The following is a 15,398-nucleotide window of genomic DNA, read 5'->3' as shown; positions in this document are numbered from 1 at the left end:
AACAGCCCTTTTCAAGTCCATCCACAAATTCTCTATTGGACTGAGGTCTGGGCTTTGACTTGGCCAGAACATTCACTTTGTTGTTGGTAAACCATTTCTATGTATGCTTGGGTCATTGTCTTGCTGGAAAACAAATCTTTTTCCATGTCGTAGTTGTCTTGCTAACTGAATAAGATTGTCCACCAGGATTGTCCTATAATTTGCCGCATTCATCTTACCCTCTACCTTAACAAGACTTCCAGCGCTGGCTGCTGAGAAGCATCTCCACAGCATGATGCTGCCACCTCTGTGTTTCACAATGGGGATGGTGTGTCTGTGGTGATGTGCAGTGTTATGCGCCAAACATAGCACCTAGTCATATTTTTTTGTATCCATTCCCTGACTTATGCTTTTCAATGGCCTGTTCTCTGAATTGCTGGGAGTGTTCTTTTGTCTTTGTGGTGTAATGGTAGCCAGGAATACTGATTAACCAGTAACTGGACCGTCCAGACACAAGTGTCTTTATACTGCAATCACTTGAGACACATTCACTGCACTCACGTGATCCCCAGACTACTAGCACCAAATATCTGGACCTCTGTTGGATTAGGTCAGTTTATTATTTATTGGCTTATTCATTCTATTGTGAATATAAATGTGTTAATCAATTGCGGTAGATGCAGACATGTTTTGGACACTGTGTGTAGATTACTGAACTGTTTGCTTGGCAAGAGGGATTCAAGCTCTGCCTTTCATTCGCAGTGCATATTATTCACAGATGTAAATTTTTGTTCCTTATTTCTCCTAGTAAATATGTGTTTATTCCACTAATTTGACTTGACATTTAATAGCTGTCTGGATTATAATTAAATTACTATATGGCACAGAAACGACTGTGAGAAAGTCAGTGCATAAGAATGGATGGATGAGGTCAATTTATCTCGTGTTTGGGTTAGTCATGGATTAATTAGTAAATGTATTTACTAATTTTAAAAGAGAAAATAATTGACAAAGATGTAATATAGTCTCTCATTTATTTACTCAATTTGTGGTTGAAATGTTTTAATGTGAATTTTTATCATAACAAAGCAACAAAGCCAAACTCAAATATCCAAGTTCTTTAATATCAGTATATGTCGGTACTGAGTTGGGGTAGCATGCTAAATTTTTAAATTTCTTGTGTTCTGAGGTCTGTTAACTCATCTGTTAGCCAGACACTTGCCCAAGGTTCACAATGACCAGGTTCATGTTTCAAACTGATTTTTCCTACTTATTGACAAACCAGCTAAGAAACCCACTCTGATAATTGGACCCCCTCCCAATCTAACCAGTGACAACATGATTAGCCGCATGTCGTCATTTAATCGCTGTCTGTCTAAGTGGTGTCCTGCAAACAATGTGGGCTACATAGACTATTGGAAAACCTTTTGGAGAAAACCTGGGCTGATTAGAAGAGGCGGCATCCATCCCACTTTAGGTGGTGTGTTTATACTATCTAGAAATGTGGCTGAGTTTTTAGATTACTTAAACCCTGACATCTTAGAGTGGGGCCCAGTATGCAGAGACACAGTCTTATACACGTCTCTGCAGTTTCCTTACAGCCGTCACCACCCCCAAAACTACCAGAACCCTATACAGTGTCTGCTCCTCGAAGACCTAAATTATTTATATCAAAAACCAACCCAAGAGGAGTGATTCATAAGAACCTAATGAAAATAAAGACTCTCAGAACAAAATAAAAAAGAAAACAATCAATAAAAATAAATATGAGATCTCTCTCGTCTAAATCCCTGCTAGTGAATGATTTGATAAGTGACTATCAAATAGACTTATTTTGTCTTACTGAAACCTGGCTGCAGCACAATAAATATGTCTGTCTGAATGAGAATGAAAATCTCTTACTTGAGTTTTTAACTAAATTCTCAGACTTCATATCTGATTTAGTTCTTAGTGCAGTTAAAGTCTTTATAGTGGGTGACTTTAATATCCATGTAGATGTTGATAATAACTGCCTCAACACCGCATTTAATTCACTATTAGACTCCATTGGTTTTACCCAAAATGTAAATAAACCCACTCACTGTTTTAAACACACCCTTGAACTAATTTTGACATACCATCTTGAAATTGATCATTTAATAGTCCCCCCCCCCCCAAACCCTCTTTTATCTGACCATTTTTAAATAACATTTGAATTTACAGGGCCAAACTTTACTTCACCTAAGAATAAGATGTACTACAGTAGATGTTTATCTGCAAATGCTGTTAACAAATTTAAGGAATTGATTCCATCTTTTATTTCATTCCCATGTACCAACACAGAGGAGGGCATCCTCGAGCACAAGTTGACTATCTTGTTGATAATACTGCAGTCTCACTCCAAACCATATTCGATACAACAATACTATTTCTCCTCTGAAATAGAAGCTAGTAAATCAAAGGAAGCTAGCTCCATGGTACAATTCACAAATCTGTAACTTAAAGCAGACATCACATAAGCTGGAAAGGAAGTGGCATTTCACAAATATAGATGAATCTTGCCTAGTCTGGAAAGATAGTTTAATAAAAAAAGGCCTCCATAAAGCTAGAACCACATATTACTCCTCATTATTAGAGGCAAATAAGAACAACCCCAAGTTTCTTTTCAGCACAATAGCGAGGCTGTAAAAGACTCATAGCTCTGTTGAGCCAAGTATTCCCTTAACTCTCAGCAGCAATAATTTCATGAATTTCTATTGATCAGATCCTCCCTGCATACGACATGGATAGTCTTGTATGTACAGTTGCTCTAGATTCATTTGTAAGACCACACATTTCTTCCTCTAAAGGGAATTTTTCCTCTCCACTGTTACCTAAAGCTTGCTCAAATGGGATTGTTGGGTTTTCTATACCATTATACAATTATACTCTGTAAGGTCTTAAACCTTACACTGTAAAGTGTCTTGAGATGACTTCTGTTTTGATTTGGTGCTATACAAATAAAACAGAAATTTGAATTGATTACGGACTGCAATAGTCAGCACTTGCTAAAAATGGCAAGCTAGCTGAAAACAATTGTCACTGTCTATGTCTGAACCCAGAGCCACTCAGTAGTGCCAAATAAATAAGAGTAGCACTGCAACACAAGCAGGCTAAAATGGACAAGTATATATTTAAATATTAAAATAAAAATAAATATTATAATAATAAATAATAAATTTGTTAATTGATAATCACATGTCGTGTGAAAATACCCCTCCCAGACCAGGCTCACCAATTTGTGTTTGGCGTCAGTGAGGTGCGTCTCTTCATAGCTGTCATCATGGGTTGTCCAGCTGTATGACACCAAGAAGTGGAGGATGGGCGGGTGGTAGGTGACCTCTGGATGCGCCCAGGTGACCACCAGAGTGCTGCCATTCACATGCTGTACCTTCATGTTAATTGGAGCACTGCTGCACACTGGAAAAAGGAGGAAGGGAGAAACAACACGTCTCCATTTTTGTCCTCAATTAATCAGACAGCATGTTTTTGGTGGACAAACGAAAGAAATGGATCTTAACACTACCCAAAGCCCTCATAGCGTTTGGTCCCGTTTTGGTTCGGTTCGGTTTCTCCCTAGGAGGACCGCACCAGAGTTCGCCAAGTGATTCAGATCACCTCATTTTGGGGTCTCTCGGTGTGGTTGTTTTGTTGCGTACTCGAGTGCAATTACCGTGTTAGCACCAGACAAAACGAACCGCACCGAGACGGAAAATTAACTTAAGTCAAATTTAATCAAACTAAATCCTGTAGGTGTGAAAGCAACCTGAGTCATTCAGTTACACACACACGCACACATTACACAACACAATCTAATCTGCACAAGACTGTGTAATGACTGGACTTTCCTATTTTACACACAAACACTGGCTTTGTCTATAGGTTCCAGCAACACACACATTCATATGGAGTTGCCGACAGGTAAAATGTAGCCAACCTACTGTGAAAGTGGAAGATGTCAAGACAGACACCTAAACAGTGTATTTGTATTGTATATTTCTGTAACTCACCATTCATTCTAATTGAACCACTGCACTGACTACTGCTGACCACTAAATAATAATAATAATAATAATAATAATAATAATAATAATAATAATACATTTATTTATAGACCACCTTTCTAAACATAAGTTACAAAGTGTTTCACAAAAGAGACAAAAAAAAAAACAAAAAAAAAAACATGTAGCCAAACAAGATCAACTTGAGCAAGCACTGGGCTAACAGTGGAGAGGAAAAACTCCCCTTAGGGCAGAAACCTCCAGCAGAACCAGGCTCAAGTTAAATGGCCATCTGCCTCGACCGGTTGGGGTGCAGGAAACAGTAATACAACAAAACAATAATACAAACACAACTCACAACACTGCCGCATCAGTCCTTGGGAACTCCAACGTAAAGACATAGTAATCTAATGGAGAGTCTTCCCAAGGACAGATATTTTAATTTACAGGCTCGCTTGTAGAGTTATGTGTTATGTATGTTACTGAATCAGCTAATCTTATTTCCTCGGGTAAGCTGTTCCAGAGTTTAGGGGCTCTAACTGAAAAGGCTCTGTCACCTCTAGTAATCATTCTGACATCAGGGACATAAAGATTTCTACCAGAGGATCTCAGGCTACGTGCAGGCTCATAAGGCTTTAAAAGCTGGGATAAATAGCTGGGGGAAAGACCATGCAGAGCTTTAAAAGTTATTAATAAAATCTTAAAACCTATCCTAAAACATACTGGCAGCCAGTGCAAGGAAGCTAAGACAGGAGTGACGTGATCGTATTTTCTTTTTCTAGTTAAGAGTCTTGCAGCTGAATTCTGAACATACTGGAGCCGATTAATAGATTTCTGGCTGAGACAGTTGAACAGACTGTTGCAATAGTCAAGGCGTGAGGAAATAAATGCATGTAGGATTACTTCAGTGTCATGAAATGATAGAATTGAACGTATTTTGGAGATATTTCTAGGATGATAAAAACATGCCTGAACAAGCTTTGTGACATGATGCTGAAGTTGAGTTTACTATCAAACCAATCACCAAGACTTTTTGCAGTGGGCTTAGAAATATCTAAGAGAGAATCTGTGCAGGGCAAAATGTGTTTGGTTATATGTTGTGGACTGATAACCACTATTTCTGTTTTGTCAGAATTTAGCTGCAGGACATCCAGCTTTTTATCTCATTTATACACTCATGTAAGGAAATCAGTCCCCTGTGGTCTGATATCTTAAAGGGACAGTACAGCTGATTGTCATCAGCATAGCAATGAAAAGAAACACCATGTTTGCGAATAATTTAATTAATAATAATAATTTCCCAAAGGAAGCATATATAAAGAGAACAAGATTGGCCCCAGCACTGAACCTTGTGGGACTCCGTACTTTACAGGAGAAAAAGACGACTTGTAGTTATTAACGGTAACACAAAACGATCTTTTGGACAGGTAAGAATAGAACCAGTCCAGTGCAGTGCCTTCTATTCCAGCCCAGTGCTTTAGCCGGTCTAACAAAATTTGGTGGTCTACTGTATCAAAAGCAGCACTAAGATCAAGGAGGACAAGAATAGAGCTGTGCTGTGGTGTTTGCGAAAACCACATTGCAATTCGTCAAAAATGTTAGAGTTGTCTGCAGCTAGAAATAAGTGTTTAGACACGTACTTTTCTAAATGAATGGGATGAGGGATCTAGACCAGGTTTTTTCAAAAGAGCTTGCACACATGCAATTTTAAAATAATCTGGCATGATTCCAGTGGACAGAGAACTATTGAAGATAATCAGGAGAGAGGGAGCAAGCAAATCAATGATCGAGACTAAGAACTTAGTTGGGATGAGATCAACTGGGCTGGAAGATGGTTTCATTGTAGATATAGTTTGTAGTAGCTCAACTAAGGTCATGGGAGGAAACTGGCTTAAAGTGCATTCTCTAAATGGGTGTGAAACTATGACTAGTGAGGAGTTGGGGATAACAGAAGCCCTGATTGATTCTATTTTATCATTAAAATAGGTTAAGAACTTCTCACACTCTGCATCACTTTCAGCTGAGATGCTAGCTTCATAATGCACTTGAAGTCCAGTTTTCTTCCATATCCGCTCAGCTTTCCTAGACTCAGCTTTACAACTACGAATGTCGACATCTATCCAAGGCTGTTTGTTGGTGTCTTTACGGGACACATTTGCAGTTTTTAAGGAAGCAGCAGCCTCTAGCACAGAGGCACAAATATTATTGAAAAGGCGGACTGTATAGTCAACATGTGATGGGGGGGGACGATGAGTAGCAGGCGGTTCCACCGACTCTGAGCTCGGGAGTCCTCCGGAGCATCTGAGCACGGCCTCCTTCAGGACCCTCCGGCGTGCAGACCTTGTCGAAGCCCGCGAGCGTGCCAACCAAGTGCTGGTGGCGTTCCGGGGCCCGCAGTCGTTACAGTCGGCGGGCGGTAAAAGTACATTTTTGACATCAAAAGTCTTTAAGCTGCTTAAACATCATCAGGTCTTTCTCAGTGCTGGCCACCCTTCAGCATGGGATTATCAGACATTGTTTGAATATACATTTTTATGAGAAGTTACAGTATTGGGTATAATAGTAGTAGTCTGGTTATGTTTTTCTCAAGTGTGTTTAGACTTCCTGTCATGTTTTTGGACAAACATTCTTTGATTTTTTCCTATTGACATCTAAGCAGAAACATGGGTGAAATATTTTGTGTCCACATACTTTGGCCAGCATATCTGTAGTTTAACTGCATTAAGCAGCAATTTGTTACACAATTTACTGTTAAGAAAAGGAGAGTAAAATATTACTATCTAACAATGCCCGTAATGATTATTCCAAACACTGTATCATATTAGGCAAATGCGTAAGGTAATTCGTTAATGAACATGGGTTGTCTGAGAATTCAGCTCATGTGCCTAGTGAAACCAAATTAATTAGCTCGCTCATAAAGATCTGCAGGGTAGTTTTTCTATCCATAACCAGTTGAGCCCTGTGTGGCTTAGTATTGTTAAAGCCATTAGTCACACACTCTCACACAGAGAGAGAGAGAGAGAGAGAGCACACGTTTATAAAACAGAACACACACATGCACCTACAGAGACATGATTTTAAAGTCTCTAAGCAGAAAAGGTGTATTTAACTGATTTTATTAACCTGGGCCCAGTCATCCATGCCCCTGTGTATGCATGTGAGGACTACTATAATTTACTGTAGCATGTTAATACAAGTATAGCTGCAGCACTAAAGGCATGAACATGCACAATGCACAAGAAAGTATGAACTTAGAGGAGTATACAGTAACCTGTATATATAAATATTAAAATACATCAGACTATGTGATGACCTGTATCATTTAAAGCAGAATGCCACTGCTCCACATTGTTGCTAAAGTGTGTCTCACTGTCAACATATCAATCGCCCCAGTCCTTAAAATAAAGCAAAATTACACAATTGAATAAATTGTTGTTGCTGTTGCTGAAGTAAATGTACTGTGTGTGTGTCTTGTCCAAAGACACCTTGACATGTAACCAGGGGGAACTAGGAGTCGAACCACTGACCCGGGGGTTCATAGATGAGCAATTGAGGGTTTCTTTGACATATTGGTATCAGTAATCTACCTGAAGGCATAATTGAGCTAATCTCACATCAACTGCACCGTCTCCATCAGCATACCTGTGAGCTGATATTGTCCACAGTCTGAGACAAAGTTGGTGTTGCCCACATGGCTCATTCAAGTCCTTCTAAAGAGCAAGCAAAAACAAGTATTTATGTGTGTGTATGTGTGTGTTTTCCCCTGTGTGGGACACATCTAAAAGGGTTTTGTAGCTCTGTGTGTCTGTCTGGATGATGAAGCGATCCTCCTAAAGGTTTCACATACACACACTCTCTCACAGGGAAGAGGTCTGGATGGCAGTGAGTGATGGAGAACAGGCCATTTGCACAGAATAGAACATGGAGGAGGGGGTTGCAGGTAAAGCCCTGCGGACAACCCACTCTCTTACTCTGTCATAACTGTCTGGGAGACCGTTTGGAGGAGGAAATGATAATGACATTCAAAGAAGAAGCTGGGCTTCAAACTGCGTGTAACAGTGTTGTTGCCTCTCAAAGTGTTAACAGTATCACAAGAAAAATGTCATTATAAACAACAGGACTAAGAGCAAAGCTATGAAAAAAGAACTAGACTAAAGAAAGATCCATCTAACCTTTAAGAATGAGTTGTGTCCAGAGTAAGTGATTAGTGATGCGCACACTGAACGCGACATTTACAGTACATTACTGCTGACATTTACAGTAGTTGACATGTCAACTTTCTTGAGTATGACCACCATGGAATTGTATGATAATGGCATGAGTTTTTATACTGATTTCAACTTGTATGTGGCATGAAAATGGCATTTGTTAATGGGAAAAATGTCAGTGCAGCTCTGTGCAAAATATATTTTTATTTGCCGTTTAGCTCTCCGCAGCATAGCTCATCTCTTAACATCTGCTGTACGACACTGTGCGTCACTGTTTTATAACAGGCAAGTACTTAGTGGTGTGAAGGACAGTAAATTGAGTAGCACTTAGACTGGCACTTGCTTGTTTAGGTCAAGCAATTCAAATCTAAATTAATTATTTGAAAAGAATTCTGTATATGTGATCCAGAACAACAATCAAACCAGACATATCCTCAATGAATCTTCTGGCCAGGTCCAACAAGTTATCCAACCTAAATGAAATTATGTTGTAGCTCGTTTGTCCCTTCCTCATATGACCCACAGAAGAAACTGTTGTGTGTCCCGATGGCAGCAGACATCTGTTGCAAATGCACCCCTTTTGCACCAGGCTAAATGGTGGCTGGCATTAGAACCTTTTCATGCATTACGACATAGTTAACATAGTGATTTTGTTGGAATGCTGAAAATGTATTAATATTTTGGCTACTTGTTTCATGACATGAAGCATACTTCAGAATTAAAATCTCAAATGGAGTTTATCACTAAGTAGGTTTTCACGTATAAAGACATCATTTGTCTTAGTGGGTTGGTGCAGAAAAAATTGAACTTTCATTAGTGAGAGTTGGATGAGGGCAAACAAAGTGTAAAACTACATTTTGTGAACTAGTAGAATGTGAAGTGCACTGTGGCTCAATAGGTAGAGCAATTGTCTGCCAATTATAGGATTGGTGGTTTAATTCCCGGCTGCCATGTCACATGCCAAAGTGTCCTTGGGCAAGATGCTGAACCCCAAATTGCAGCTCTGCCATCGGTGTGTGTGCGCGAATGGGTGAATGAGATACGCGTTGAGTACCAGTTAAGTAGAAAAGAGCTATATAAGTGCAGACCATTTACCATTTTACTGAGATATTTTGTTTTACTTCAGATCAGCAGATTAGTTTCCAGACCTTCTGCTATAAAAACTAGCTGCTGGCTTCAACTTCATATTTAAAAGAAGGCATATTTCTGAAACTGACAAAATATTCCTTTATTAATTCCATGATTTAATCCATTCAAATGCTACCATTGCATGTTATTAACTTTGTGTCTTCTCTCTCCTTTAGTTGTACCTCCTCTCTGTCTCTCACTCTCTCTGTACTTTTCGGCAGGTGTCCTTGGCCTTGGAGCTGTATATCTCCAGAACCCAGTTGGGGTGGCTGTGGCTCAATAGGTAGAGCAGTTGTCTACCAATCACAGGATTGGTTGTTCAATTACTGGGTGCTACGTCACATGCCAAAGTGTCCTTGTGCAAGATACTGAACCCCAAGTTGCCCCTGGTAAGTCAGGTCAGCTGCATAGCAGCTCTGCCATCTGTGTGTGAATGGGTGAATGAGATGCAGTGTAAGGTAGAAAAGCGCTATATAAGTGCAGACCATTTACCTGCCCAATGTTTTTACTGCTTGTTGTTGTTTTTTGTTGCCTGCTGTTATTTTCTCTCTTCTCTTTCACTCACCCAACCTGTTGAGGCACATGGCCGCCCACCATGAGCCTGGTTCTGCTGGAGGCTTCTTCCTCTAAAGAGAGTTTTTCCTCTCCACTACTTCCTAAAGTATGCTCAAATGGGATTGTTGAGTTTTCTATGTAATTATTTGTAAAATTAGGTCTTAAACCTTACACTGTAAAGTGCCTTAAGATGACTTCTGTTGTAATTTGGCACTATACAAATAAAACTAAATTGAATTAATGCAGAATATCTATTTATTATATTATATATCTAGTATTCATACAAAACTGAAGAAAAAACACATGCTATTTTGAATGAAATCTGTTTTGTTTTAACAAGCAGTGGGGGCTTATTTGCAGTCCAGAATAAAGGTTCAGCAATAAACACAATACGTTTTTTTGATATAACAATATGTATTCCAATAAGCCATGTTTCCATATGGATGCATGGAATCTCTTTGACCCCATAGATACAATAGAGTAGAATAGCATATGCCATATAACCATATACTCACAGTGCATCACTGTATAAGCCCACAGGCTTCAGACTGAATCTGTATGGTTTTACGATCATGGTGGGAACACATAATGCTTATTGATGCATTATATCACTACTCATAAACTGTATAAATCTGTGCTATAAAATGTAAGTGTAACCATAATATGAGGTTAAACTCATAATAATATGAAGTATTTGCAGTGTTACTTGACATGTTACCTAAGATCAATAAACATAACTTGTGCCCTCATCTTACTTTTGGCTCCATTAGAGGTTGTGTAATGTCATTACATAATTTATGATGATGTATAACTTATTTATTTCACTTATTTCACACAGCTTACTTAACTAACTTGTCACTTTGACACCAGCACCTAAGATACTTGAAAAATGGAAACAGGCCTGTAGATTGCTTCTTAATATTGCTTTTCTTATAATCTCTAATAGCCATAAACATTATTAGATTGGTTTTGTACTAATATATGATTAAATGCACATGCTCATGTTGCCCATGTGGCCTTACAATGCATTATAGCTATCTATTGCATCACAACCAAACATCTGTGTTTTGTTTTTTTCATGTTTTGTGTTCTCCCTGCTTGTAGTATGTACCAGAAAATGTATATCATAGATCAGATAGCCAGCAGGAACTCGAGAAGAGGCAGAGTTAATCTCGGCTTAACTTTTCCAATCTATTCATCTGCTTGCAAAAAGGATTCTTTAAAAAATCAAATGTACTCCAATACTCTTTGTGACTAAAAGTTTAAAAGCCCAGAACCTGGAAGAAATTCATTGCTTCCTTTTTCTGCCATTGCGTTTGGCTTGGTTAGTTTCAACTAATTGTTTTAAATGAGAAATGAATCCCATTACTGCTGACATTGAATGTGTTTTCTGTCCGAGTGGTGCATGCACGTCCTTGATTATTTGTTAATACTGTAAAAGTGTTTTCTGTTAACTGGACACATGAATTGGTCTATTGTACCACCTTTGTCTGATAAAAAGAAATGATGAATGCAGCATAAAACAACATAAACTGCACATTTCACATTAGCATTAAAATTTTCTTTTGTGATTATCAGCTTTTTCGTAATGTTGCCTTTGAATTTGATTGTTATTTTTTATTATTATTTAAAAACAGATTGCCATTGTGTATGAAAAATTAATACCCAAATTTAACAAAGTATCCTACAGGATAATGTCAGGGTGGCTGCCTGCAAGCTGAAGCTAATACGTTGGGTGATGTAGTAGAACAATGACCCTAAATAACTACTACGTATATCTAAATACATGCATCTATTTGTCATTTAAGTTCACTAAAAATGAGGCTGCCAGTCATTCAGGGACTCAACAGTAAATGAACCATCATGGTATGATGGTAAACAGTCACTAGCAGGAGGAAGGTGTTAAGGCTGAGCCACAGTAAAATGGAAAAACTTAGCAAAGGGAGGGGGGAACTGGTAGGAAAATGATTTATGTAATACAGCAAAGCTTTTATTTTCAGGAGTTCACTCTAAAACACCACCTGAGTGTTGCATTTTGCTGTGAAGTGGGAAAGTGGAGAGGGGTTATAGGCCACATGAATGCGCACATACATACAGTAAAAGAAGTACTGTCCATTCTTAAACCACTTAGCTGCAGCTAGAGTAACATATTGCAGAGGATGTGTAGGAGGCCTCTGTATATCTTTTACGTCTGTCTGTTGTTTTTCAGCTCTAATTCTCCTTTTTGCCTTTTTCCCTGCTTTTCTCCTCCTCCTCATTTGCATTTCCTCTGCCAGCCTTAGAGATGTGCTTACAGCACACATGTCCCACTGCTGTGCTCAAGGACATACTGCATGAGATTGCAGCACCCTGTGCCAGGTCAACACACACACATATACGGTACATGTGTATGAGTGATTTGTGTATGTGTGTGTGTACATCTAGGTGATGCACCTCTCTCTTTGCCGTCCATATGGAAATGTGCATGAAGGAAAGGGGGCGGACCAACCCCTGCTAGGACAGTTGACACAGCACAGATGCTGGGCCACACATGAGCATTTGCAAATGGACTGTGATACATGTGCCCATACACACAGAGAGGCATAATCACAGACACATACACACACATTGCACAATGTGTAGTGTTGTTTGAGTGGTCATGAAGCAGGAATGGGAGGACTGGTGGTGTGCCTCCCACTGCCTTATGCTAGGGGAGTTTCCCAGCTCGCTAATGAAATGACAGAGACTAGCCCAAACCACACACACACTAATTTTCTTCTCGGCATTTCAACAACACTCATTTATTAACATTAGGAAATGTCACCATCCTAGAATAATGTGAAAATAGTTTATGGACTGGAGAAAAGAAAATGCAATGATGTGATACAGTAGAACAGTGGATATAAAACACTCTCCTAGGGCTTTAAATACTGTAAGACAGGAATAAAATGGCAAGATGAAAAACTAAGTAGTAAGTGAAGGAAAAATTAGTTATTTGGAATATTTTTGACATAACAGAAAATACTCTTCCTTTCTTTAGAGCCTCCTTCATAATACTAAATACAGATGCATTTCATATTAAGAACAATTATTTAGCCATTTATCAATTTAACTACCCAATTGTGAATAATTGAGTTTTGCTGCAGTTTGAAAGCTATTTCAAAGGTGTTCCATACAGACTGTCTGGCATATTCATGATGATATAGGAAATGTATACGTCTACCTTTGGAAGCATCAGTACCAGATGGCCCACTGCTACTGTCAGTCAGGTCGGGCAGCCAGGCATCTTTGATTGCTGATTTGAAAACATGGCGGTTATCCAAGCTCTGGATGGGCCTGAAGTTGCTGCGCAGATACTCCACCGACTTAACATGGTCCTGCTGCTCCGTGGTGAAGATTGAGTAGAATGCCTCCAACTAGTTCCGGCACGGACAGCAAGCATGGTGGAGACAAAGATTAAAGACGAGAGGTCAGTGCCAGACAACTCTCATATCCAGCTGTAATCTTCATACAGCAGTAGGAAGTCACTTTCACTCTCTCCAAAAATACACAATAAAAATTAAACATAGACATCTGGACTAATTGAAATACAAATTAAGAAAATTTTATTGATGCCCCTGAGGAAACTGGGTCAGTCCTGCAGCAAAACAAAGTTTTCACATAAGCAGACTAGAAAACTGCAAATATAGTGCAGTGAAGGGATTGGATATTTTTCCCCAATGCCAACACAGTCAGCATATCTTTTGACTGTTAAAAAGGATTTTATTGCGCTTTTTCTTTTTTTACTTATTTTATTTCAGTTTGGCTCTGTATAGCCACCTTTACCTTCTTTATACATGACGGTAACAGGATTTAAAAAGCAAACATATCAATTACTCATGATGCTGAGGTAAACACAATCCCAGAGGTTTTAGGGTAGGTGATAAGTGTTATTAGATGGTGCCCTCTATTTTTGTGCTAAGCACCAAGCCACTAATGAGACGTTTTAACAGAAACAGACACAGAAACAGACACTGCTTTACTGCTAATGTGAGAAACAATATGTTCAAAGTTAAAAGCAACGAGTGTGTTCTCTTTATGTGGGAGTGGCAGCGCGGTTTTATTTTGTAACCAGAGACTGTACTAATCTTTTATTTTTATAATGTCTTCGTTTTAGATTATTGGAGATTGGATAGATAAATTAAAGCACAACACAAGCATGTTCATTCTGCTGCTTGCATCTAAAAAGATTACATACAGTCCAATGAATTTGAGGTAGTGGAAACCATTGTGTTAAAGAGATGTTGTAATGTCCATTGGTATAGTTTTGTTACAGTGTGCATTGAAACCATGAACAGAAAAGGAAAAAAGCCAAGTAAATTTTCCTCTTTTTATAGTTATTTTGTGTTGTTTTATAATCATTCTGTCTATCTTTGATGACATTTTGCATCTCAAGCATTTGTGGTTGTTTTGCATTGTTGGTTTCTCTTTGAGACTTTACATATTATCTTTGTAGATGTTCTGTGGTTGGTTTGCATCTTTTGAGGTTATGTAAATGTTTTAAAAACAAGTAATATCACAAGAAAGACATGCTTGACTTCAGTGATATTACCAAACAAATGAACTAATAAAAGATATATATATATTTGTGTATTTGTATTTGTATGTTTTCTATGTTCTATTGTGAATAAATTATGAGTTTTTGAGATTGGGGTTGTAAAAATGGTCAAGAAATGTAGCAAACTATAAAATAGTATAGTGGAGTAAATTTATAACATCATTAGATTTATAATATCATAAAAATATCATAAGTAAAAGCCAATATACAGTATGCTCAAGTAGATAACAGTACATGCACCTCAAAATGTTTGCTGTTAAGCTTCAATGTTACTTTCCTATCTATGTTTCTTCCATAGCAACAATCCAGACATGTAGTAATGAGGGGTTTTTAATCTAAAAGGTCTCTCATCAGAGGAGATATTTGAGGCTTTCAACTGCCAACCCCTGCCCATCTCTTATCCTCAGACCTGTAGGAATAGTTTCTTCAAAATCTGCAATGTGTGAGGGTCCTTGTGGCCAGTATATCTGAAGTTTTGTCCCTGAGGACACATTAAGTGCAGTTTTGGAGTTCTGCTTGCATATTCATGTTGTATCTGAGAAAAAGCCACTATAAACACACTAGAAACAGTAGAGTTGGCCAAGTCAGTGTTGCAATGAATAAAGTAATGTCACGTTATTTGCATAAACTCCACCTGAAAAAGCCTGTGCTAAGACCAGAAAGGCTGAACCCACTAGCCACAAGTCACATAATAAATAATGAATTATCCAGAGGTTTGATTCTGAGGGCCAACTGTGGCTCAACTACGTCAAGTGCTGCTAAAAAGGATTGGCTCTCAGATGAAATTGGCCCCAATATGCAAGCTCCTAATGTAGCAGGCATGAAGACTCTGGGTCTTGTCTTGGGCTTGGAAAACTAGGAGGCACTTCTGGAAGTTTGGAGGTGCCATCCATACCATTAGTCTGAGGTGCTATTATCGCTAAAACTAAACGT

General features: G+C 38.6%; 1 protein-coding gene across 1 annotated transcript in view; it reads right to left on the bottom strand.

Moving 5' to 3' along the window:
* The window catches only part of LOC113151697 (receptor-type tyrosine-protein phosphatase gamma-like), a 353,442-nt gene that overhangs the window by 43,660 nt on the left and 294,384 nt on the right, over positions 1-15,398 (bottom strand). Inside the window, exons 8-9 of the mRNA XM_033325969.1 lie at positions 13,092-13,284; positions 3,233-3,417 (exon numbers count right to left, since the gene is read on the bottom strand). Of these exons, the coding sequence (XP_033181860.1) occupies positions 3,233-3,417; positions 13,092-13,284 (378 nt within the window). The remainder of the gene's footprint in view (positions 1-3,232; positions 3,418-13,091; positions 13,285-15,398) is intronic.

Source organism: Anabas testudineus, chromosome 5 (assembly GCF_900324465.2).
Source record: "Anabas testudineus chromosome 5, fAnaTes1.2, whole genome shotgun sequence".
Lineage (NCBI taxonomy): Eukaryota > Metazoa > Chordata > Actinopteri > Anabantiformes > Anabantidae > Anabas > Anabas testudineus.
Note: the sequence above shows the minus strand (reverse complement) of the source record. Positions and strands in the feature narration are given on the sequence as shown.